Source organism: Saccoglossus kowalevskii, chromosome 15, assembly GCF_978046115.1.
Source record: "Saccoglossus kowalevskii chromosome 15, keSacKowa6.1, whole genome shotgun sequence".
Classification (NCBI taxonomy): Eukaryota; Metazoa; Hemichordata; class Enteropneusta; family Harrimaniidae; genus Saccoglossus; species Saccoglossus kowalevskii.
This window is the reverse complement of record NC_140655.1, coordinates 25,428,462-25,452,359: the sequence shown is the minus strand read 5'-3', so window position 1 is coordinate 25,452,359 and position 23,898 is coordinate 25,428,462. Positions and strand designations below refer to the sequence as shown.

Here is a 23,898-nt window from a genome sequence, read left to right as displayed (position 1 = left end):
AAGTTAGACAGGTCTGTCTGGGCAACTATTGGGACAGTTCGTTTTTCTCCGATATTATCGATAATATCGTCTAAAAATGTCTAATAATCTCTAAGTTAGACAGGTCTGTCTGGGCTACTGTTGGGACAGTTCGTTTTTCTCCGATATTATCAATAATATCGTCTAACAATGTCTAATAATCTCTAAGTTAGACAGGTCTGTCTGGGCAACTATTGGGACAGTTCGTTTTTCTCCGATATTATCAATAATATTGTCTAAAAATGTCTAAGTTAAGCATCTCTGCCAGAATTCCATTAGATTTTCTTAGACGATAATTATCCGATTATATGACATTGTCGCGCCTTCATGCAGTCGCTTGCCCTGAAGACAGGTGATGTTTTGTTGACGATCAGGCCAAAATCTTCTACGGTATTGAAGCCGTAGCTGTAAATATTCATCAAAATGTATCAACATTTTGTACATATACAATAACCCTTTATTAAAGTAATTGAGCTGATTTGGACTGGAATAAAATATTTTTTATTTGGGACACATCGCAATATTGATCAGGAAATATTTTTTTGCTCCAATTTTCTGCATCGATGCCGTGGACCGGTGACCGTTATACAATTTAAAATCAGTTTGCATTGTTTACTTTAGCTGTTCACAGTGTTCTAATCATTACGATTTACTTATTTTTTGCTTCCATTCTAGATAATTATGCTCAGTGTTTGATGTAAAGTTGAAGCGATGACTGAATAAACGAACCTTGGCTGGCAAAGATGTGTCATGAATTTGTTTTTGCGTATATGTTGACCGACTTAATTAGCTGATTATTAGCTGAATTGCTGTGTTATGTCTGTCATCGTTTAGGTCTATTTGAAATTTTGGACGGAACTTGGCTCAGTGATTTGGAACTAATTACGAGATATCCGTCGCGATTCTGACAGTTGGTATCCATAGTTATTAATGTAGTGAACGATTAATCAAAATATATGACGTATTCAGTACTTAGTGTGATTGGCTTTATGATTGAAGGTTACGCCCTAGAGTCTTTTTACTGCTTTGTAATTGGTTAGAGTTTTGAAAATAAATAAAGAGAGTTTGAGTTGGTCTTGGGGAGCACAGCACGATAGACTCAGTAGAGAGAGAGTGCAGTCCTGGGCAGTGGAGAGTCGAGTCCAGGGGCGAGCCTTGAGGCAGTCCAGTCTTGTGAGAGTCTTGGGGACTTTTCCCCAGGGCGCTGTGTCTTATAGAGTGCTCCAAAAGATCGACTAAGACGAGAGTTGAAACGTATTTCGTTGTGTGTGCCTTATTTGACTGTAAAGTTAAAGTGACTTTCCCGATCCCGTACCTCAAGGGGACGAGATAGAGAGACGAGACGAGGCGAGTTTCCCCCCTGACACGTGTGGAGAACCCAGAGAGAAGATGATTTTCCCCCTGAAAGATGTATCAGGAAGTGTACGCATTTGTTGGAAGTGAAAAAAATATTCAATGTAATGACAAAAATTGTAAAATGCTGTGGAATTTCTTTTGTAAATAAAAATATACTAGCAATTTTCTATTAATGGTTTATTCAAGTGGGCAAAATATAATGTACAGAAAGATTGCCCGTAGAGTATCGCTACACTGAAAAAATAAGCAGCCGACAGCCTGTATAAAAGGGGGGCTGTGATTGGCTGTTACTTACGCAAGATTTGAACGGGACTTACATAGGCGTCGGATCAGATGTAGAGCGGAATTTAAAAAAAATCAAAGTAAAATAATAAGGCATTAATAACAAAAGTAATAAAAAAATAAAATTAAAATAAATTTATAGCCAAAATAATTAAAGCCTGTACACTACATCAGATTTTAATCAGATTGACGCAGTAGTAGGGGAGGGAGGATACGTTCACAGATACTAGTAATATACATTAAACAGATATTTTGTATGCGTTCATAAGAGATAAAATAGCAAACATGAAAAATATAAAATGAAGCACAGCATCATGGGCATACTGTAGTTACCTCCATGAACTGATTAACTGGGTATTTGATATGTATAATATACGGCCAAAACTAGAAAACTAAATATTTTTCAGCAGTCACATATTTTTGCCGCCATTTCGAATTTCCTTTAAAACTAGCCAAAATTGTTGGCAATAGTAAATACATGTTATTCGGAACAATTCATATGAGAAATTTGGTTTGTGTCATCTATATAACACGTGAATTATAATCTAACAATCTCATTTTGGTCACAGATAACAGTTTGCCACTTGACCTTCAATAAACACTATTCACATAGACATTATCAGGTCATCCAATAAGTGGTCAACCATTTAAAATCACGATTTTGCTGAAAGATTTGTCCACCAATAGAAAAAAATGCCTGCAAGGTGTTACAGGTCGCTGACATCACTTGAAGTTTTAATTCCATTTCCAATCGTCGTGTAACTTATTGTTTCATTGTTTTTTGTCTCGTATTGCTGAACTATGAACGTCCTAATCTAAACTTACCCGATTTGGGATACGTTACAACAAAACAATCGTCAGATCGAACTTGGAGAATCTCAGGATTCTCGACAACATCTCGACGTATACTGTCTGAATATAACCGATCCATATGACGCCATTCCCCTGGAAGAGTATAGCAGTCGTTTTCGCCAAGGTCGAATATTGTAGCCATGTCGGTTGAAAAGGCGTAATGATGTCAATGTCATGTGCAGGGGGGTGTTGCATAACACGATTGGTTGAAATAATCGTCTTATTTGCATAAATTAATATTCATGAGCAATGAAAAACTCGTCTTTTCAATGGTCATGTGATTGATGATTAAATCACAGAGAGCCAATGAACTATAGCCAACTACACGCAGTCTCTATGAGCGGGGGTGGTATCGGCTGCATCTAGTGTAAAAAATATTTCTCACACTAGGCTCCCTGTAATTAAATCTGAGCCGATTGCAACACAATAGTGAACTCAAAAATTAGTGTTTTTCAAGTTCAAGCATGTAGTCTGAACCATGAGCTGAACCTGAACTGAACTGAAGAAGTGGGGTAAGGGGGGATAGCTGGTACAGGTTACACGGAATAAAAAAAGGCATTTTACGTTTTTACAGGAAATAAAATGAAAGTTTCATTTACAGTAAAAAAAAGGTTTTTACACTTTACAGATAAAGCAAATTCCATTTTACATTTTTATAATATATTTGATAATTTGTGTTTCAGAATCAAAATTGGAAATTGTGTAAGAATTACCACATTTAATGTGGAAAATGCTTTACAAAGAATGCTTACAAAGAATAAGATCTTTATACAAATTACGGACGAATATAATAGCTGATTACATTTTACATCTTGCCTATGTCTACGAATTCACGATTTTTATTTTTTTATTACATTATTACGATAATAGGGGTATTGGCGGCTAAATCGTTCTACTTTCACACCGTTTGTTTTACAGAAAGTAAAAAATTTAGTCTCTCACTTTGAAAACAGCCAGAATCTACAACATGCGTACACTTTCGTCCGGTTCGAAAATCGAACACCTACCTGGCAATGTTTTTGTGAGCGTCTTTGAAAGTAGCTCCACAATGACGCATCTATCAATCAACGACAAGCATAAGATTGCGTGGTGATTCGTAGAAATAGAATTCTGCCTTGGAGATTGGTGGCAGTAGTGACCCGTACCCGTGGCAACGAAAGGGTTTCCCGAGGAAGTAGATTAACCGAACGTAATCCGGGGAAGTAGTATCACGTGATTGCATGTATAAAATTTATTTTAAAATCACGCCCAGTTGCATTTTATGTTTTTTTAATGGGAAAATTACCTAAACACCATTTTACCTATCGATTTCGTCGTTCGCTATCTTATTCCCAAACTTCCCCAGGTCTGTAAGTAGGATGGTGAAAACTGCCCCGAGTCGCCCGATAGGCGTGGTCATTTGTGTAACTCGATGTTTTCGTAACTTGATGTTCGTAAAATGTAAAATGTAAAATGAAACCTTGAACAACTCAACCCGCACGCAAACTTTAGAGATTTTCAGGTTGGTCGAGTGTCCACTAGGGACACGTTGATTACTAAATCTTGGGTAATCTACCACAGTTATCTGAAACAATCAGAAAACGAAGACTCAGACTAGCGGGACACTGCTTCAGAAACAACGAACCAGCGTCATTGGTACTACTCAGGCTGTGGAAACCAACCCATGGACAGATAAGACCTGGCAGGCCTTTTGATGAATACGTATCCGGGCTTCAAAAGGATACTGGCCTAAGTATTGAAGAACTAAATGTTCTGATGAGGGACAGGGAATTGTGGAGGAAGCTGACCATGAAACCGGGTGCGTCGATCGTCCGACTGATGATGATGATGGCATCACTGGTGGACACTATAAAATTCTGACCGCTGTGGCTCGGAAAATAAACAGTTTGAAACCTAACTGTCAGCTTTGATCACTCATTATTAAGCATGTACTACTTCTATTCTAGATCCCATGAATGTGCAATATATGACGGTTTTTCTATGACAGAGAAAATGGAATCACCGCGGCTAGTGATGTCGCATTTACCGGTCAGCGCGTTAACAAAGGACTTATTCACAAAAGGATGTAAGGTGTGTATTAGGAAAGAGAAATAAGTCCGCAACTCCGACAACAATTCGTTATTAGCAAAACAGTAATGTTAAAATTGCAATATTGTCCAGCGGATTATTCTCGCGATGAGAGAATAGTTGTCATGCGGCGCATGTTCGAATTTCGTATAAACATAGAATGTATTTTACACGTGACCCATTCCTAACGCGGTGCGACGACCACCGCCGTTTAAAGCGGGGGAGTCGTCATCTGCGCAAACTGAAGACGGTCATAGCGTGTCGTTGTTTACAAACAAGCGTCTACCCATGAGCCTTTGCATTTTTAGCGTGTGTTGTTATCATCGCTTGGGACTCAATTATCGCGCGTACTCAGGTGACGACCCCTCCGCTTTAATCTCTTTGTTACATGTTCAATAAAGCCGGGGTATTTGAAACCGAAATTGTCATCTAAGCGTTAGACCGTCGCTGATTGGCTGCTGAGCTGGAATGCCAATTTTTAGTTTTAAATACCCCCAGGAAAGTGTTCTAGGTTCTTCGCGTAATTAGGTGTTCGTATGCAAGGGATTTTTCCACACAAAAACGACGAATTAGGCCGAATTTTGTTATCGGTTGGCTTAATATTACCCCAACGGACCGTATTTTTGTGAAAGATTGGTATTTTTGTCCTGATTTGTAGGAATCTGAAAAACGCGTTTCACAACTTGTCTCTTATTTAGTTTTATGCGTCATTCAAGATGGCGGCCCCCATATAGTAAATATCATATTTATTTTATTATCACGTGTGCGCCAGCTGACTGGATTAAACGTAGTATGGTATTACAGCGTTACTTCCAAATCCGTATTTAGCTTGGATTCGATCGATTCACGTGAAATTTGAAAACGAGGCTCAATTCAAACAGTACCCAATTATCATGATTTAACTCTGGAAATGGTAAACTACATTGCACAACTTATTCAATTATTATTATTATTGTAAAATACAATAACTGGAATTGTGACAACTAATTTGTTAATATAATGTGCAGTGAAAAACACTACAAAATTTCACATTTCTCGTTTTTTTTATATACGTGTATAAACATATAGAATAACACAAATATTTTTCTTACAATTTTTTGTTGGTAGAAAATCCAAGATTAGAAAGCTTGTCTTCATCATACTTTGCAAGTACCTCTATAATACACATTCACAGGTTTCTCTGCTTTAAAACTTTCAACATGTTTGTTGTTAGAAAATGTTCAGCAAATCCAGGATTACATTACTTAAAAACTGCACACTTAAAGGAGGTATACAACTTTTACTCGAGTTTGTCAAAATAAACAGTTTTTATTATTTTGAACAGTACATAAAATGTAATAATAATTTTAAAATTCATGATTATAAGGCATGCTGTATCTTCATACTCTTTGTGAATATTTTCTGTAACATAAATTCTTAGTCTCAGTTGTCCTAAGTGTTTTTGGTTTCTTAGTGACAGCTCTGTATTGTAGATGTATAGTGCAAACTGAGTTTCTATTTCATTTATTTAGGATCAAATACATTAGGTAAAACTTGTGAATCTGATGTCAATAATTCATGAATTTGAATCTAACCGACTCAATTTATTCTGAGCATGCTTCATTGTTCTGTCACTCAGGAATAGGTAATTTTGGATGAAAATCTTGAAAAAGATCCACTTAGGATATTCAGATCTGGAAAAAAATTACGTGCATATTCAACAGACTTGTTCATCAACCTGCCAAGTTTCATTGATGTCTGCTGCAGAATTTCTGAAAAATTGTTGGAGACGTAAAGGGAGGTGGACAGAAGGAAACATGACTAAAAGGGACTAAAAAATAAAGAATGGTTGCTGTATATGCACGCTAGATATCACTTGCAATTCACCATGGCGACAACCCCTATGAAATAGTTATCCCAAACCACGCGCCCATCAATCGAGCAAGTTTCGCCGACAAGTCTAGATTGGGCAAAGACCACAGTGTTTTGCAAAGTTGCAAGTCATTTTGCTAACTGACTGACCGCATAATTCTCGGAACGGCTGTAAACTAAATAGATTTTGTGTGAATGGATTTTAGGGAGTGTCGAAATACAAAGGGAGTATATATTTTAGTAAAGCATTGTAAAATAAAAGAGACGATGTGTCTACAGTTTCACCAGTCGAACTTTAAACCAGAACCATCCATTCTTTCATTGTAAATCTTCTCAAAAGCCTCATTTTCGGCTACAGTGAAATAGTTTTTCCAGTCACCAATAACTCCTGCGAAAAGAAACAGAAGACAAGAAACACAGTCGTACATTCACTACGAACTGAGAGGGCGCATTTTCAGATGCAAATTCGACAATTTAAGAGGCGGTGGTCGTCTTCGAATTTCATGTAAACAAACAGTGGATTTCTCACGTGTTGTGTACGTCGCTATGAGTCCCATGTCACGTTCTGTTCGACGACCACCGCCAACTACAGAGACAAATCATCTGAAGAACTGGTACACGTTATATTCACGAATTAGATATGATGCTTCCATGAAATCACAAACCTTTTCGCAAGTATTCTCCCTCATTATTTTCATTTGTCATGTATTTCTTCATTTTCTTAAAAGAACAATATTCCGTTATTTTGTCGATGACTTCATCACTCAGGTTGCGGTTAAGGTAGTTTGCAATTTTCACAGTCGCCAATCTTGGATCCTGTATAGTAGGACACATATCTTATGCATTACATATAATAACATAATGCAGATACAAAATACAAAGTTTTACTCCAATGTCGTACTCCGCAGACCACGTGCGTTGTAATTTTACAATCTACCCCGGCTAAAGACTGTTAGGGAGTTAGCCTTATGTAAGATATGGCGCCCTCAGCGTCCATACTGATAACCCGCTTGTTTATACACTTAATGTATGCAGCCTCTTTCTGACCTCAGTGTGGAATAGAAACATGGCGTCTTAGATATGCTGTCAGTGTTCAGTCACTCGTCTTGTCATTAATTATCTTCAATGAACAGAACCCAAAGTTGAATTGTAAATATCGTTATTATTTTTGTATCTTAGTTACTCGGGACAACAAACACTAAATATTGCCTACTATGCATTATAGCGATTGAGGGCGCTTGTATGACACGTGATATAATTCGAGTTACATTTGTGGTGCAACTACGATTATAGAGTATTAGAAGAAAATATGTCTACAATGTTTTTTTTTCATACATAAAATACTGCTGAATATTTTTATAGATAGTATTCAATGCTTCCAAGCAAATATTTGCTTCCAATGACGATTTAAAGCCTTAAATCCACAAAACTTATTTTCCAACTCGGTACAAATTATGTTGATTGTTTGTTATTCAAAATCACTAAAGACACTAGACGATTCTCCGTCCACTGTGAGATCTCGCGTAATGTGTGAAAGGCAAGAATCGAATGTCTGTCGCATAATTCGAATCTTTTGCCACCACAGCGACGCTATGACCTTTCACGGTTTGTCCTGTTTTACGTACGATTTCACTCATAACTCCGATGTAATTATCATATTATTACTAATAATAGTCACGTACTAGTACGTGCTTGGTTACCAGGGAGATGAGAAAATCACATTTTGTTCAATATGGTGTCTCAGTACAAAAAGTGACGATTTTATTAATATACAAAATGGCTCTCCTATATTTTCTCAAATGATAATAAATGTACACCAATCATCCTGGCATTATATAGTGGTGTAAGTATTGCTTAATCACGATTCGTGTGCACAATTAATGTATTAGTAATATGTAATGTTAAATGTGGTTATTTTGGTATAGTGAATATTTTTTAATTAGAGAAACATAAATAAAAATGATAAAAGTGTCGAATTACTGTTCTATTCATAGTTTTACTCTTCCATTTACCGATTTCCCCTGTTGTATTAAATCTTGGTATAAACTTCAGTTCCACCTTAAAGTGCCTGTGCAATGCCCACCCACACGCTTCCCATTTTAGATCTGTGCCCCACTGAAGTGGGCAATTATTGATTTTTTTGCTGAAAATGATTACTCGTATCCAAGTAAATTTGAGATATTTCCCGTGCTGTAGCCACGCCCACCTATCCTGAAACGGTCGACTGTTTCCGGATTTCCGACTCTCGCCGAAAGTGCGCCACCAAATGCAAAAATATGAGAGGAAGCTATACCCCGTACTTTTATATCACTGTGTCATTCAACGTACAACTGCTTTTAAACGATATACATTTTTTAATCGGCGTTTCTTTTGTCCATTTTATTTTAATTTTGAGAGAGCGAATTTTTAGAAGTTGTTTTCACAACAAACTTTTATGATGGTTAAACGTTGTGTTGTGGGCGGTTGCAGTAATGTGTATAGTCATAGTGTAAGTATTTCCACGTTTCCAATCGATCCGAAGGTGCGAAATCGGTGGACGAAAGCCGTGAAAATAACGAGAAAAGGTTGGGGTGGACTCGTAACAGCGTCATATGCAGTGTCCACTTCACCTCAGATTCTTTTTTTTTTTTTTTTGAAAAACTGTCCTTGTTCATGACAAAACAACTAGGTTTTAACGAGAAACGCCGACAATACAAAACGTTTTTCGAAAAAATAGATTCCGGACCAGCCCATGATCACTGAGACTGATTTCAGAAGGACGATAGACGTCGAGTATGTGTTTCAAATGATTTGATTTTTTTGCGATCCTGATTATCGCTTTATAGAGACCATCCGTGTTATGTAAAAAGGTAGCAGTAATTTTGATAATGACACGAAAACGAAGCGTCGGACAAACAGGAAATTATGCAGCCCTCAGGCTGTTTTCATTTTCGCAGGCTAAAAGTGTCTGAATTGTTCGGTTATTGGTGTTGCATGTCGAATTCACACCTTTGTTGCCTTTACTTGCAGCTTGATCGGCGTAATAATTTACGGAATAAGAATCCGGGCTTGAGCTGTCAATGTATTTTTTTAATATGATGTCATAATCATGAAAATCACGCTAAATCCACTCTGAATTTGTCTGTATGTGAGTCGCTCTCAATAATGTTTGTTATCCAATTAAACGCCGCCATTCACGCACTTGTCCCCCTCATGACCCGACGCGTTCACCCATTACAACGCGGCAGTCATTTATTCAGTAACTGTGTTTTGTCGTTTTTTAAAAATTATTTCTCTATTTTATAAATCAATAGTGTCTAGTAACCTGCTAAATAACAAGACGATTCAGCCGTCAAATTCGATTTTGTCCAATGCCGGAGACCAGCGACAGTGTACAAACGTGCTCCAGTGACGGTGACGACCACGGTGACTAGCGACACCAGACCGGACATATTTCGCATCTGACTCAACCCCATGCAACAAACTTGATACTATGTGTTCATTATGGTCCATTCTTCCTCGACGAACAAGTACATAAGTGGCAATTTAGTCAAAGACGAGAAAACAGCACAAGAAATTTGCTTTATTTACACGTATCGGCAATGCAAGCTGCCCAGCGACTTCCCCTTCTGACGTCACAAGGGGAATTTCTGTATGCAAATGAGAAGCTAATGAGGAGCCTCATTTTAAAATACACAAAAATAAAGTTTCCGTAGACTGAGTTAAAAACACATATGTTTTCACTTAAAAAATTATTTATGCTTAGAAACATAAAAATTAATAATATTTATGTATCAATGGATAATTTTAGGCGTGAAACTAGCAGCCATTTCACAGGCACTTTAATTTGGTTTATGTACGAGATTAAAAAAAAAGTGTGCACTAATATCATTAATCGGATTCACGGGAGCAAAAACCATAGCATGTTTAACGTACTGCTCAATTAAAGTGCCTGTGAAATGGCTGCTAGTTTCACGCCTAAAATTATCCATTGATACATAAATATTTTATGTTAATATTCTGGGCACAGATCTAGAAGCAGTACCTACACACGAATTGGTGACGTCATAAAATACATGACCTTCAATCGGGGTCGTTTCCTCGGTATATACGAATTGGTATATACAAATTACAATAAAGATACTTAAGACATTACACATAAGGTAAAACAAATCACGTGACAATATAATGATAATAACGGTAATAAATCCTAGCTTAACAGTTGAACAGAACGCTCATATAGTCAGTCGGGTGACGCCGAGGGTCACGAACTGTGTTGCAAAATGGCCGTGTGGTTGAAACTGGGTCATGGCGTGACGGGTGAGGAAGACATCATTAAACACTCAAAATCACAATGAAACGGGGAAGTGGTTGCATATTACGGCGTAGCCAACCTGGGAAATAAAAAAACGCCCAATACAAACGACATGGGTTCGAATCACACTAGATACACACTCACCAGAACCGAAGCAATCAGAAACCAGCAATCGTTTTGGCTTTTCCGTTCAACTCATCGGAACACTGGAGTAGTTAGAAAAATGAACACCACTTAACGACCAACGTCGTGGCGTGGTACACAAGCGTGCCATCAAAATAAAACAAAATTAGCTTGAAAAGACAGTGGGTTCGAGTCCCGCTCAGAGCTATCGTAAAAACGTAAATCAAATAAACTGAAATCTCTCAAACCGTAAACAAGTAAACAAAGAACGTCGCAAAAAAATAATAAACCTCACAAAACTCCACCATACAAAACTGAATGAATAAATAATAAAATAACTAACGTCTTAAACTGGACGACGCGCAATTTGTTCAACAGTTTCCAGATTGTGACAAGAGATAAACAAGACCCAAGTCAAGGTAAGTTTTGTTAAAGTGTCGATGGCGTCCCCTATATTACGAAAACAATTCAGGCAACAGACGAATATTTTCTGTGGTGTTGTTGAATTTGAATCCAGTATGTTTAGTTAGATTTTTGAATGCTAGTGAAGACAGTGCTCCTATGAATAGGACATAAATCCTAACTCCTGTGTGAAGATTGCTAATCCCCCTTTCTAACTCTTCCCCCAAAAATAATATATCGCCCCTTTTAAAATGTATTGACCCACAAATTAATGAATATTCATGAGCACAGAAACTGCTACGTCATGAATAAATTGCATAAAGTGTAGGTACTCCTTCTGGAGCTCTGCCATATTCTGGCTCGAATGGTTCGGGTTTAGATCGTTATTTTGCGTAGTTATTCTGGGAGTGACGATTTTGGTTCCACCGAACACCGGTGTCTTTTTCCAGTCGCTTGCCCTGGAGACGGGTGATGTTTTGTTGACGATCGGACCAAAATCGTCTACGGTATTGATGCCATAGCTGTAAATATTCATCAAAATGTATCAAAATTTTGTACATTATACGATAACTCTTTATTAATGTAATTGAGCTGATTTGGGCTGGAATAAAATATTTTTTATTTGGAACACATTGCAATTGATCAGGAAATATTTTTTTGCTCCAATTTTCTGCGTCGATGCCGTGGGCCGGTGACCGTTATACAATGTAAAATCAGTTTGCATTGTTTACTATAGCTGTTTACAGTGTTCTAATCATTACGATTTACTTATTTTTTTGCTTCCATTCTAGATAATTATGCTCAGTGTTGATGTAAAAATTGAAGCGATGACTGAATGAACGAACCTTGGCTGGCGACTAAGATGTATCTAGAAGTGTACACATTTGTTGGAAGTGAAAAAGGCATTAATAACAAAAGTAATAAAAAATAAAATTAAAATAAGTTTATATCCAAAATAATTAAAGCCTGTACGCTACATCAGATTTTAATCAGATTTCGTCTCCAGCTATAATTGGCTAAATCCAGTAAATATCTTATACAATGGACTTGGGATGTGTTTAAAACTTAACTGTATAATTGCATGGGGCTTTGCCGCATTGCATAATTTATTAGTTATTTGGCAACTTCAACCCTAAAATATTTAGCCTATAACATTTTTTGCATTAACAAATTTGTAGGCAATATGGGTAATAGTTATTATTAAGAACACATTTGTACGATTAACTTTTTATCTTTTGTTCTGAAATAAAATTTAAAAAAAATATACGTGTGTGAATTGTGGAAAACATGATGACCCCCCTATTCATGATATCAAAAACAGGATGACCCCCCTATTCGCAAAATCAAAAACAGGTACCCCCTACTGATCCACCCCCCCCCCCTCCAGGCCGAAGTAACTGACCAATCCCTAATTGAAATTCCATAGAGATTGCTATATGAAAATGCTAAACAAAGTTGAAAACATGGCTCTAAAATGGGAAATCAACATGCCTCTAATCAATTACAGGAAAGAAACCCACATGTTGACCAGCTCAAACTGTAGCAAAACTCAGGTAAACAAGACACACCAACTGTATTTGGAGTGCACCAAAATTAGAACATCCAAATACACACAGAATAAACCCATAGGTACACAGCCTCTAAGTAGTAAACAAAAGACCACATGTTAGTCTCACCTTTTACCCAGGTGATCACGCCCTTAAACAGGGAACACCGGGGGGGATATTTGAAAATGTCATTGGGTCTTGCAAGGCATTTTAATTGGGCGGCCTTTGGTTGGTTAGTGGCATGAGACCTCAAAGCCCCTAACGGCGTCTCTTACACACCCGTTTACGTCACAGACGCATTTTGTCACCAGAGTGCGTGCGTGGATTCATAGTTTACATCACACGGATTTAAAATGTCAACACCTGGTCTGCAACATCGAATAGAAAAAAACAGCCGGAGCCCGTCCAGAATAACTCGTTCATTGGCGCAAATTACAGTTCTGATCAGAAAGTGAGAATGTAAGCAAGCAATCTGTAGGACTGTATCCTCGGGGGCGGATCTACGTCACAGACGTTCCACGTTGCTAAGACGCGCACCACTGTACCATGCATATCCATGGACTATGTGCGCGCTGCTGTCACGGTGGAACGCCGGTCGAGCCGGTGAAAATTCGAGAAAACAACACAAACTCAACTTTGAAGTAATTCTGAACAATCAAATTTATGTATGTTACACACGTAGGGCTAATCTTGTTACACTGTTCAGGGGAGTCTCAACAACCATCCCAAGGTACCGTTTTCTGCGAGTTTTTGGCTTTTGTTTTCACCGCGAGGGTTGCCAGGCGGTAAAAATGCCCGGATGTCCGCCCCCGAGGATAGACATAAACCATATTACCCGTAGACTAGATGCCGCCCATTGCGACAAGAATTCGACAAATCTACAATTAGTGAATCAGGTCTGTGGATATGTCTACGCATGTGAGATCCCATGGTAATGTACTGAAGTCACGGGGACAGCCAATCAGTGTGGACACAGTATACTGTACCGAGGGCGGGCAAGCTGGTACAGTTTTACGGGAAATAAAAAGGGCTTTTTACAAATTACATGGGAAAAAAGACGTTTTTACAGTTTACAGTGAAAATTGAATTTTGCAGTGAATTGTGTCATCCAGTCGTTTAACAGTTTCGAAAATGTAATTTCCCTGGATTATTCTTTACGGCTTTTTTTTTATTTGGATGTAAAATAACACATTTTTACAGTGTACGAAAAAAACATTTGATTGATTACGTTGTACGTCTAGCCTGTGATTACAGAATTACGGAATTTATTTTTTCAATTTACGTTGTACGAACAAACAAATATTGCAATTACGTTGAACGAAAACAATCCTTGCCCCCCCCCTGTACCGTGCACTGGGAAGGGCACTGTGAATGACTGGATTCAAGGCCCTCTTACCCGACATGGTAGACTAGATTAAAAATATTACCATGAAGAACAAGAAAACTTATATTGGTTACCTTCTTCATATCTTCGTACTTCAAAAATAATATATCATTATCTGCGACATACTTCCACCATTCAAGCATGTAAGTAAACCAATCCCCATAATTCACTTGGAATAAAAAGTGAAACCGACATGACATAATCATCATGGCTACCATGTATTCCATCGGGATCATTTCTTTGATCTTAGACGAAAATGGCCACCGAGTTCTCGCTGAGAGCGAGAATGCCACAAGACTTGTTTTCCCTTAAAATAGCACAGTGGCACTATCTCTCGTCGTCTTATCACTGTTGCCCGGATCTAAATAACGATGGCAGTTGACAGTAGACGCGATGGAACAACATTTGAGGCGTAAAACCAAGTCGCGTGGCTTTCTCGGTCCCAACGAGATCTCAGCGGCCATTTGTTACTGAGTAAATATTGCACACACATGCTGTGTTCAGTGTTAATACGCGACTCGTTAGATGTGTTCCGTATCACTGTATCGGCCTTTGTAATTCTTACCTTTGCCGTTCATAAACTGCTTGAGGAAGTTGTGGAAATCACCGTCATATTCTCCAAATTCGACTGTTGTCTTATAAAAGTGATAATAAGAGACAACCACATCTTTTGGATTCCGGGCGACATAAATTACCTAGATAACGTACAGATATGAGTATAATGTGTGTATGAGTAACTAACACATGGTTAGGGAAACAGAAACTATAACATCGCATTTTGTCTTCGTGTGTTCGAACCCGCGCGTCACAAAGCATACAATATGAAAGCGAAATGCGATATATTTACCACCACGGTGCAATATTACAGACTCAACCAAAGGTAAAAACAGAATGGATTAAAACTATATTATATTTTAATGAAATGTGACTATATGTGAAATGTGGGACAAATCAAGCTCCCATAGTGTCCAATGTATGTACCAAGTTTAAACAAAATTCATTCATATTGAAATGCTTGATTGTTGAAGATTTTGTAACACAAAAATGGCCACCATTTGGCCATCATCATCTATTTAAATAATACATATGGTATCTGTTAATATTATATATTATAATTACAAAAATATTCGCTTAAGTAATGTGGCTACATTGTAATCAACAGAGACTTTTTTTATATTAATTGAGAGAGGATTCCAGTTCAACTAGTCTTCCCCATTTTAATTTAGCTTTATGCTTATTAATTTCGTATTCAATGTTAATTCTAAACATGAGCTCTGATTTAAATAATGAAAAACAATTAAAAAGTTTGAATGTGCTTATACACTTGCTCTGGCAAACATACCAAGATTTATAGATAGAGAACATTGTAATTACAATAATATGATTGACACATGTGTCTGTGTTTGATACACCAGCATCAAGATCATCAAATGTTAAAGAAACCGCATAGTTAGTATTGCTATTAATAAACTCTCCCACCCATGCCCAATAATTACATAGACGTGTACACTCCCAAAACATATGGTATTGCGTTTCTGTGTAATTACAGATACGACATAGTTTTATACAGTCTGTCTTCTGCCATTTAAACAGTTTATCATTGTTTGGTAAAATACAATGCAGGAATTTGTACATAAAGGCTGACAATCTGCGCTCTTGGGTAATTTTGATTGTCCGTTCAACCCATACTTTGGCCCAACAAACATTTGGTAAACTGTTAAATTCGGACGCAGCGTTTCCATACAGAAACCCCCTATACATGTTAGTCCGTGTACTAGCAGCACGTGTTACGTTTCAGATTGCGTACTTTTCTGGAGAGCGTGCATTTAAAAAACAGTGATGACAAATAATTGGGAGCCAGCCCATGAATAGATATAAAAAACATTGAAAGTCTGTCTAATTTGATTGACAATTGTAGCCAATTTAATTCCAGATACAGATTTGTGTTGGTGCACTTGATTCGGCGTCTGAAGTCAATTTCATTGATCGTGTCTGGAGACGTTCAAGCGCCTATTTGCCTCAGTTTTTCATGAAATCAACGCACATCGTTGTCTATCGTCCCTTTGAGATATCCAGTTATGTCCATATATGTGGGAATGGGATTTTTTTTTGAATTACCTATTCTGATTAAATGTTTTCGCTAGATTTGAAAGAGACTTTATATGGGAGTTGATCAGATCTTTACATGTTTGACTTTCGCAGTAAAAAAACACACGATAACATTAGATTCTATTTTTTAATCATATTGAAAATAGACTTGGCATGAATACACTGTTGACGGAATTACTCGGCGCTAAAGTTATTTTTCACGCCATGAAAAACACACGGCAAGTTATATTATTATACAAATGTACTATTATTAGCTATGCTCATTCATGGCCATACTAGATTTCTATTGCTCATTTCTCGTACTTACCTTACAACCTTTGTATAGAGCTGATTTAGGGAAGAGACTGACTGGTAAATGTGACTTTATTAGTCTTGGAGATTTCAATTTTTTCAACATTCCCAGTCCTTCCCATCTGAAGGAATGAAATAATAAAACAACACTTTTACATGGACGTGCATGTTTCTATAATGTATATGTTAATCGCTAGCCAAATGAACGTAATTGTTCTAATAGCTACCGGTCTTAATTTGGGAAAACATAGTGGGGGTCACCTGCATCGTTTATTTATCACGATCCGGGAGACCAACAAACCATTGCACCCCTTGAAACAAATTTTCGTAAAAAAGACAAGTAAAGTTCACCCTCATAACATATACACTAATTTAAAATCACGATAAAATAGACCTACCATTGCCACGTATCACACATATTTTATCAACAGAGCTAAAATACGCCCCGTTTAATTCCTGAAAATGTCGAATAGGTATCTCTTGAGCATCATTGTTAATGTACAAAAACGACCGCCTGCCCATAGATCTTTCGATGTCCTTGGGGAACAGTCGTCCGTCATCGTCGCTGCTCAGCGACATCATTAACAGTTCCTCGTTTCCGTGATAATTAATCTAGTACTAATTTCAATGTTTTATACTTGTGTTATTTTTTCTATTTCTACCCTGGATGGGATTACTGTGTATGATAATCATGATGGAAAGGCAAAATTACTATTGTATTATTGTAAAATTACTTTTACATTATTGACATATTTCTAAATAGAACCTAAACATATATTCTACAACTGTTAAATGCAATTCAAAATATGCCATCAATAAAAAAATGCCCGGGGCATTGGTTCAAGTTAGTGCCATTAATAATCCCTATTTACATTTGGAATGCACCAACATCACGATGCCTTCGTCGCCATTACTAGTGCCACCATCATCGCCGCCATCACCACCATCACTACAAATCACTGCAAACTTCATCACAATTGCCAACACCACTGCCACCACCACCAACACTGCCAGCACCAGCACGGCCGTCATAGCCTCTGTCGCCACCACCGCCGTCACTACCAGCACCATCACCGCCGCTATAACCACTGCCACTACTACCGCCATCACCACCTAACACTACTAGCACCGCCTCCATCGTGACGGTCATAACTAGTGGCACCACCACTGCCACCACCACCACCGCTGCCACTACCAGCACCACCCGCCGCCGTAACCACTGCCATCACCACCACTGTCGTCACAAATTAATGCTACTACCAGCACCACCTCATAACTATTGGCATCACCACCGCCATAACCACTGCCACCACCACCGCCGTCACTACCAGCACCACCTCCATAACCACTGCCACCGCCGTCACCAATGCTAATACCAACAACATAACTAACGTCACGAAACTGCCACCACCACCAATGTCGTCACCGCCACTACCAGCAACAACACTGCCACCACAGCTTTATCACCCTATAACCATTACTTACTGAGGAAACTCGTCATATTTATATTCTAGAAAAGGTATACGATCATTATGATGGGCTGATTCGGTAAACGTCGGATCGCCGTCATTCATTATTAATTGTGTGAGTTCCAAAGTCCATGTCGTACCTATAAAACAGGTGCATAAATAAACAAATAAACAAACACACAAATAAATAAATAAATAAATAAATTAATAAATTAATAAATAAATAAATAAATAAATAAATAAATAAATAAATAAATAAATAAATAAATAAGTAAGTAAGTAAATAAATAAATCAAACAAACAAACAAACAAACAAATAAATAAATATGCCAATTTATACTTACAACAAAATTGAATGGCCAGTCGGTCATTTTTAATTAGATTACGAAACAATATGACGTGCATCATTAACCCAGTATTAGTCAAGGCAGGTCCAAGGCATGCCTGATTGGTCAAGGCATGCGTGCACGTTCAAATGTTGATATTTGTTGGACAAATGCCAATCAAAATGAAAACAAACAAACAAAACGAACTACGTGCATATGTATCTGATCATTACTTGTTTTTGTACCAATTTTAAATCCTTTTTTTTTCATCAATACATTTTCCCACAAATATTTATTGGCCAAAAAAGCTACCCAATACTAGCAAATGAATGCACAAAACCCAAAATTGATGCACAAATGTTCAGCATACTGTACAATTACTAATTTTCACTGGGTTTAAATTTCACTGATTTACCATTTCAGGCATATTCAGTGGGTTTTAAATTCACGGTTTTATCATTTATATAATTTGTTTTATGCGCAATTTTACATATTCACTGGGTTTTAATTTAGCGCATTTTCCAGTCAGCGAAATAAGCCAAATCAAAACCCAGTGAATAATTAACCATTTTACAGTAGATTGTATCATGGATGCTTGTCCACGAGTGTGTTCCTTGATTAGTTCAAATTTGTTGTTGTTTAATTGTAATTGTTACTTTTCATTCGTATTTAGTTTTTATCGATAGACAATGATTTTCTGTATTTGTTGGGTTTTATTTTATTCGATTATTCACATAGATATAGCCGCTAGAAGACGTTTCATGCTTTATTTCACCACACAATACATATATTTCCATTACAAAGACGCACAAATCAGTCTATATAAGCCATTTATGTAATGTTAACAAGGACGCTGTTATCACTACGAACGCAAGAGAAATCGCAACATTGTTGCAACGCATACTTAATAACGACCTTCTCACGTGGCAAAACAATCAGTGTTTCCCTCCAATTTTAATAGGTATGAAACCGATTAACCCTATGTAGAGGGTGTTTCAGTGCATGCTTGGTGTGATTCTACCTTGATGTCAGACTTCTCTACTGAAATAAACGGCGTATTAATTTATATACGTATAACAGTCTATTATAGTTTCTTACTTGTGTTACCATTACACAAACACAGTGCTTTCAGTTTTTGGACCTGATCGAATGTGTGCGATAGACAGCCACAGATTTAGTACTACTGACTCTCGGCAATGATACTCAAACAATTGGCGGCCGAAAATAATAAAATAGTGCCGGCTCTCACAACGCCATAAGTGAAAATAGGTCAGGTATGTACTTGTATTATGTTTGTGTACTGACGGATAACTCTGTAACTCATGCACAGCTGGTATGTGTAGAATCAGATGTCAACCTTTGAATATTCACTGTAACCTCATAGCGTTCACAATCTAATCACAGTGCCAAATGGTTTGGAAAAACAAGTTGTGAGTCTTGTAAATCAAGTACTTGTTTTGATCGTAAATCAACGAATTCTTGTAGTCGACTCCAATATCGGACATCACGTATAATCACGTACACACAAGTGAATGAGTTCTTACATATGCTAACTGTGACGACACTTTAAAGCCAATCTCCCTTGGTTTATGCAAACAATCATTATTCGCCAAAATCCACCTCCAGGCACAGCTTACCACAGGCAATCGCAATCACTATTTATTACATTTCTATAGTTTGACCTCAAGAACTCGTATGGTAACTTCGGGGTCAAACACGCCGATCGTTCATTGACATGCAAATCGAAGTAGTTTACCGAACGCACAGACTATTATAGTAGTCTGAGCAAAAAGCTAAGGGGAGAAATATTTAAACGGGCATATTGAATAAGCCCTTTCAAAATAAGGGCAAGTAGAAGCATTAAGACTTCATGTATGCTAATGTGTATACACGGCACTACCACTGTAGACCCATAACACGTTGGACAAACTTGCCTGATTTGGGATATGCCACCACAAAACAGTCATCCACTCTGTACTCCACCAAGTCGGGACACTCAAATATATCTTTCCGGTTGTAGCCACCCAAAACATAGCCCTCGTACGTCCACTCCCCTGGCGATCGGTAGTAATCAGGACCAAGCTTGAATACATCATCCATTTCAAAAATAAAAAGTTACAAAATACAACTGAGTGGTGACACGTAACTCCTCACGAGTTGGTAATTGTTATATATGTAGTTAGTGTGTGAAAGCCTGCATTTGCATGTTGGTAATATTATATCTTTCCTCTATGATTCGTAGAGGGCGTTTTTTTCTTCTCTTTAGAAAACAAATGTTGTCGATCCGTTCCGCAAGGATTGCCCTTAAAATCACTTTTGTCTCTGCGTGTGTTTGATTTTCTGTGTCCTCGCGTATTAATTCTTCTGTAATTTTGTGGGCTGGGCCGATTTCGCTCAAACTTGGCAGACAGGTCACACCTTCAATTCACATTCGTTTAGTGGTAAATTATGAAAAAATCCTGGCCCACCGTTGCCATGGCAGCAGCCCCATAACTGATTTCCTACAATTCTAGAACTAAAAATATTGGACATAGCTCATTCTACTCAGCTTGAGTGTGGGCACATAGTTACTTGTTTATTTAGTATAGTATAGTATAGTATTTGTTTTGTTTTTTATATCTTTTTTCATTACCCAGAAATTTGAAATCTTTTCACCAGTAAGGCCAGACTTTTTTTATTCCTTGTTTCTCGAGTTTTTATAAGTAAATTTTTGTAAGGAGGGTGGAAAAAATAAAATTAATTGTTTTTTTCCGTTAGATTTGTGTGATTCTCAAAGAATTGTAAGTGAGATCATTGATCAGAGAGAAGAAATGAAATCAAATTTTATTCCATGTATAACCTGGTTGGCAATGTCGCCAATTGGGGCACAATTTTCAGCATTAATGAGGGATTTCTCGGTTTTTGACGACAGAGTTTCACGGCGTGTCACCACAAACCACGCCGCCGCCATGTTCGCCTAGTAGTCTCAAGCAGCACGCATAGAGGTCAATGCCGGGGATTCACTGTCAACCAACGCGAACAAAGTATAGATCTGCGCGAGACATCGGTATACTCCCATGAAAATGCAACTTGGATTTGTTAGGCGGCGGGCGGAAAAAAAAAATGAAGATAAAAATATATTTTTTTTAGCAATTACGCTGAAATAAAATTTAATTTTTATTTCATTTTTGGCTCCTGTTCATTCGGCGGGTTCGCAAAACAAGGGAAAATAAAAGTCTGTGATTTTGTTTGGCCATGTCGATTTTGTTCATAATTAGCAGGCAGGTCATACTGTCACTATAGTTGGGTGGTAAAATGGGAAAAAATCCCGGCCCACCGTTGCAATGGCAACAGCCAAAAAACTGATTTTTGAATAATTTCGCACCAAATGTGTCACCTCCTGTTAATCTTGTAATAGCAGTGTTCAAATCATGATGACCATGCTTTTTCTTTTGGCTAAGTTGCGCACTGATGAAATTTATTGTGAATTGCTACTTATTACGTATATTTATACTATATTATTTGTATCACATTTCTATTATATTATATTCACAACACTTTATGTTGTAGTTTGTGTTGCAACGTCATTTATACAGTCGTGTAGTTTTTTCTTTGTTTCGGTTTGATTAAAGGGCGGTGGTTTGTTCGAATTTCATTTAAAACAACAATGTATTTTACACGCGTTGTATGCGTCGCTTTGAGTCCCATATCGAGCAGGACGCAACGCGACGACCTCTGCCCTTTAAGTTTATTGTCATGCAAATGAACAGAATAATATAAAATGAAGCTCGAGTACAATTTGGGCAGCTGACTTCTTGACATATGCAGGCTCTAATTAACCAGAAGTGCTATATGTTTTGACTGTATGAGTTATGGTAGCCGTAAGTTCATCGCTGGTAGTCAACGTCAGTCCGTAGGTTTGAAGAAGCGCTCCAAAGCGGAGAACGTGTTATTTCAAGACGCTGCCTATACTCTAAGCATGGGGGTACCTCCATGCTCTAGGCTACATAATGAAATAATACTGGCATCGCGCCAAGGCGTTGGTGGAGTGAGCAACTATAAACGGAATTAAGTTTAATACAAACATACCTTTGCCGTTCATGAACATTTGTAGAACAGGCCCGTAGTTTTTTTGGGGGGGTTCGGGGGGTTCGGTCGAACCTCCTAAATTTTGGAAGTGAATAGATTTATGATCGTAGACTAGGACATAATAAACAAACAGTACTTGACTCCGTGAGATAACTATCAGAGTAATATAATGAGTAATGCATAGTAATGAGCATTTAGGTGGCAACGAGCTTTAAATGTCAATCGTGAATTTATGCCGTCTCAGCTCAACAGCAGCCAACCAAAACAGGTTGTTATAAATAGGCAAGCTTTTATTCGTTTTTTTCGCGATAGTGTAATGAAGATTGCGTTCAAGCACCTAATGTTAAATATTAAAACAACATTGAAACAATAATGTGATGGTATTCACTCTCTGAATGATGGGGTGGTCCTGAATAGGGCAGTTTGTCTTGTGCTAATGTTCGCTCAGTTAGTAAAGTGTGGGGATCGAACGGGATTGACAACACCACACTGCACTTTCCTATATTGGTTCATTAGTTTTGTAATCTTCAAGTTAATGATGGCATATATACTGTTTTGTTCCTAGTGTATCAGCCAAATGTAGTTAACTTATTGTATTAGTACGTGCAGCCTTTGTTATTGGACAATAGTGTACAGCTACGGGTTGAACATATCATTGAAATATGCCGAAGATTTATCAGCACTGAAACTATGCGATGAATTATAAATTGCAAACATATGTTTTTTTTACGTCTCAGAAAATGTACTATATTTTTAGTGGGTTCATAAAAGGAGTTGTAGTCATTGAAGTCTATTGAGACCGCTGCTAAACTGCCACTGTATGCATATTATTTAACCGCCGTCTAAAAACAGATTTACAATGAACCAAATATATTTACATACTGTAAGAAACTTGGTAGTATGCCATTGGTTAGTGCATTTAATTTGTTTAATGCAATCACTGTGCCAACTATTTTTTATGGTAGCGATATGGGGGTGCGTAAATTCGGAAATCGAGAGGGTATAGATAAAATTTTGCAGATATCTACCCAGTACTTAGCATTAATAGTTGTACAAACAATGTAGCGATGTTAGACGAATGTGGAAGGCTGTCACTGTGCTGTGGTTATTTCAAGTGTTGTATCTCATATTGGTTAAAATTACTGAAACCCCAATCATGCTTAAACGATTAGACAAAACCGGCAGACTTGCTGTGGAAACTCACATAAAAATCTCCTGTTCAAATATGGTTTCGGCATTGTCTGGTTTGAAAAACAAGTTGGAGATACTGCAAATGTCTTAGGGATATTTACTCAAAGAATAACAAAAATAGTGGCATGCCTCAATTTCACAATCATCCAGGCTGTGTACTTTCGGAAAAATCAAAGTAGTATTATAACCTGGGAGATTTATTGGCAAGCAATTATAGACTAAAATATATACTGACGAGTTTACGCTGTTTTGGCCATAAACATAATGT

The 23,898-nt window shown here is 37.6% G+C and overlaps 2 protein-coding genes across 2 annotated transcripts in view; both read right to left on the bottom strand.

Moving 5' to 3' along the window:
• LOC102807727 (sulfotransferase 1B1-like) overlaps positions 1-2,650 on the bottom strand; it is a 38,455-nt gene extending 35,805 nt beyond the window's left edge. Inside the window, exon 1 of the mRNA XM_006815245.2 lies at positions 2,482-2,650. Within this exon, the coding sequence (XP_006815308.2) occupies positions 2,482-2,650 (169 nt within the window). The remainder of the gene's footprint in view (positions 1-2,481) is intronic.
• Positions 2,651-5,863: 3,213 nt separating this feature from the next.
• LOC102807831 (sulfotransferase 1B1-like) lies at positions 5,864-20,494 on the bottom strand. Its single transcript, XM_085490621.1, has 7 exons — positions 20,306-20,494; positions 18,062-18,185; positions 16,593-16,698; positions 14,742-14,871; positions 14,251-14,345; positions 7,092-7,242; positions 5,864-6,814 (listed from the first exon to the last, which is right to left on the bottom strand). The coding sequence occupies exons 1-7, from the start codon at positions 20,469-20,471 to the stop codon at positions 6,708-6,710; spliced, it is 879 nt and encodes a 292-aa protein (XP_085346747.1). The 5' UTR covers positions 20,472-20,494; the 3' UTR covers positions 5,864-6,707.
• Positions 20,495-23,898: the final 3,404 nt, after the last annotated feature.

Excerpts from the sequence above, each read along its gene's own strand:
- LOC102807831 (XM_085490621.1), bottom strand. The coding sequence starts at position 20,471 with ATGGATGATGTATTCAAGCTTGGTCCTGATTACTACCGATCGCCAGGG. Across the intron at positions 18,186-20,305 it reads GGTGGCATATCCCAAATCAG|GTACGACATGGACTTTGGAA; the intron begins GCAAGTTTGTCC and ends CCTGTTTTATAG. Across the intron at positions 16,699-18,061 it reads AAATATGACGAGTTTCCTCA|ATGGGAAGGACTGGGAATGT; the intron begins GTAAGTAATGGT and ends TCATTCCTTCAG.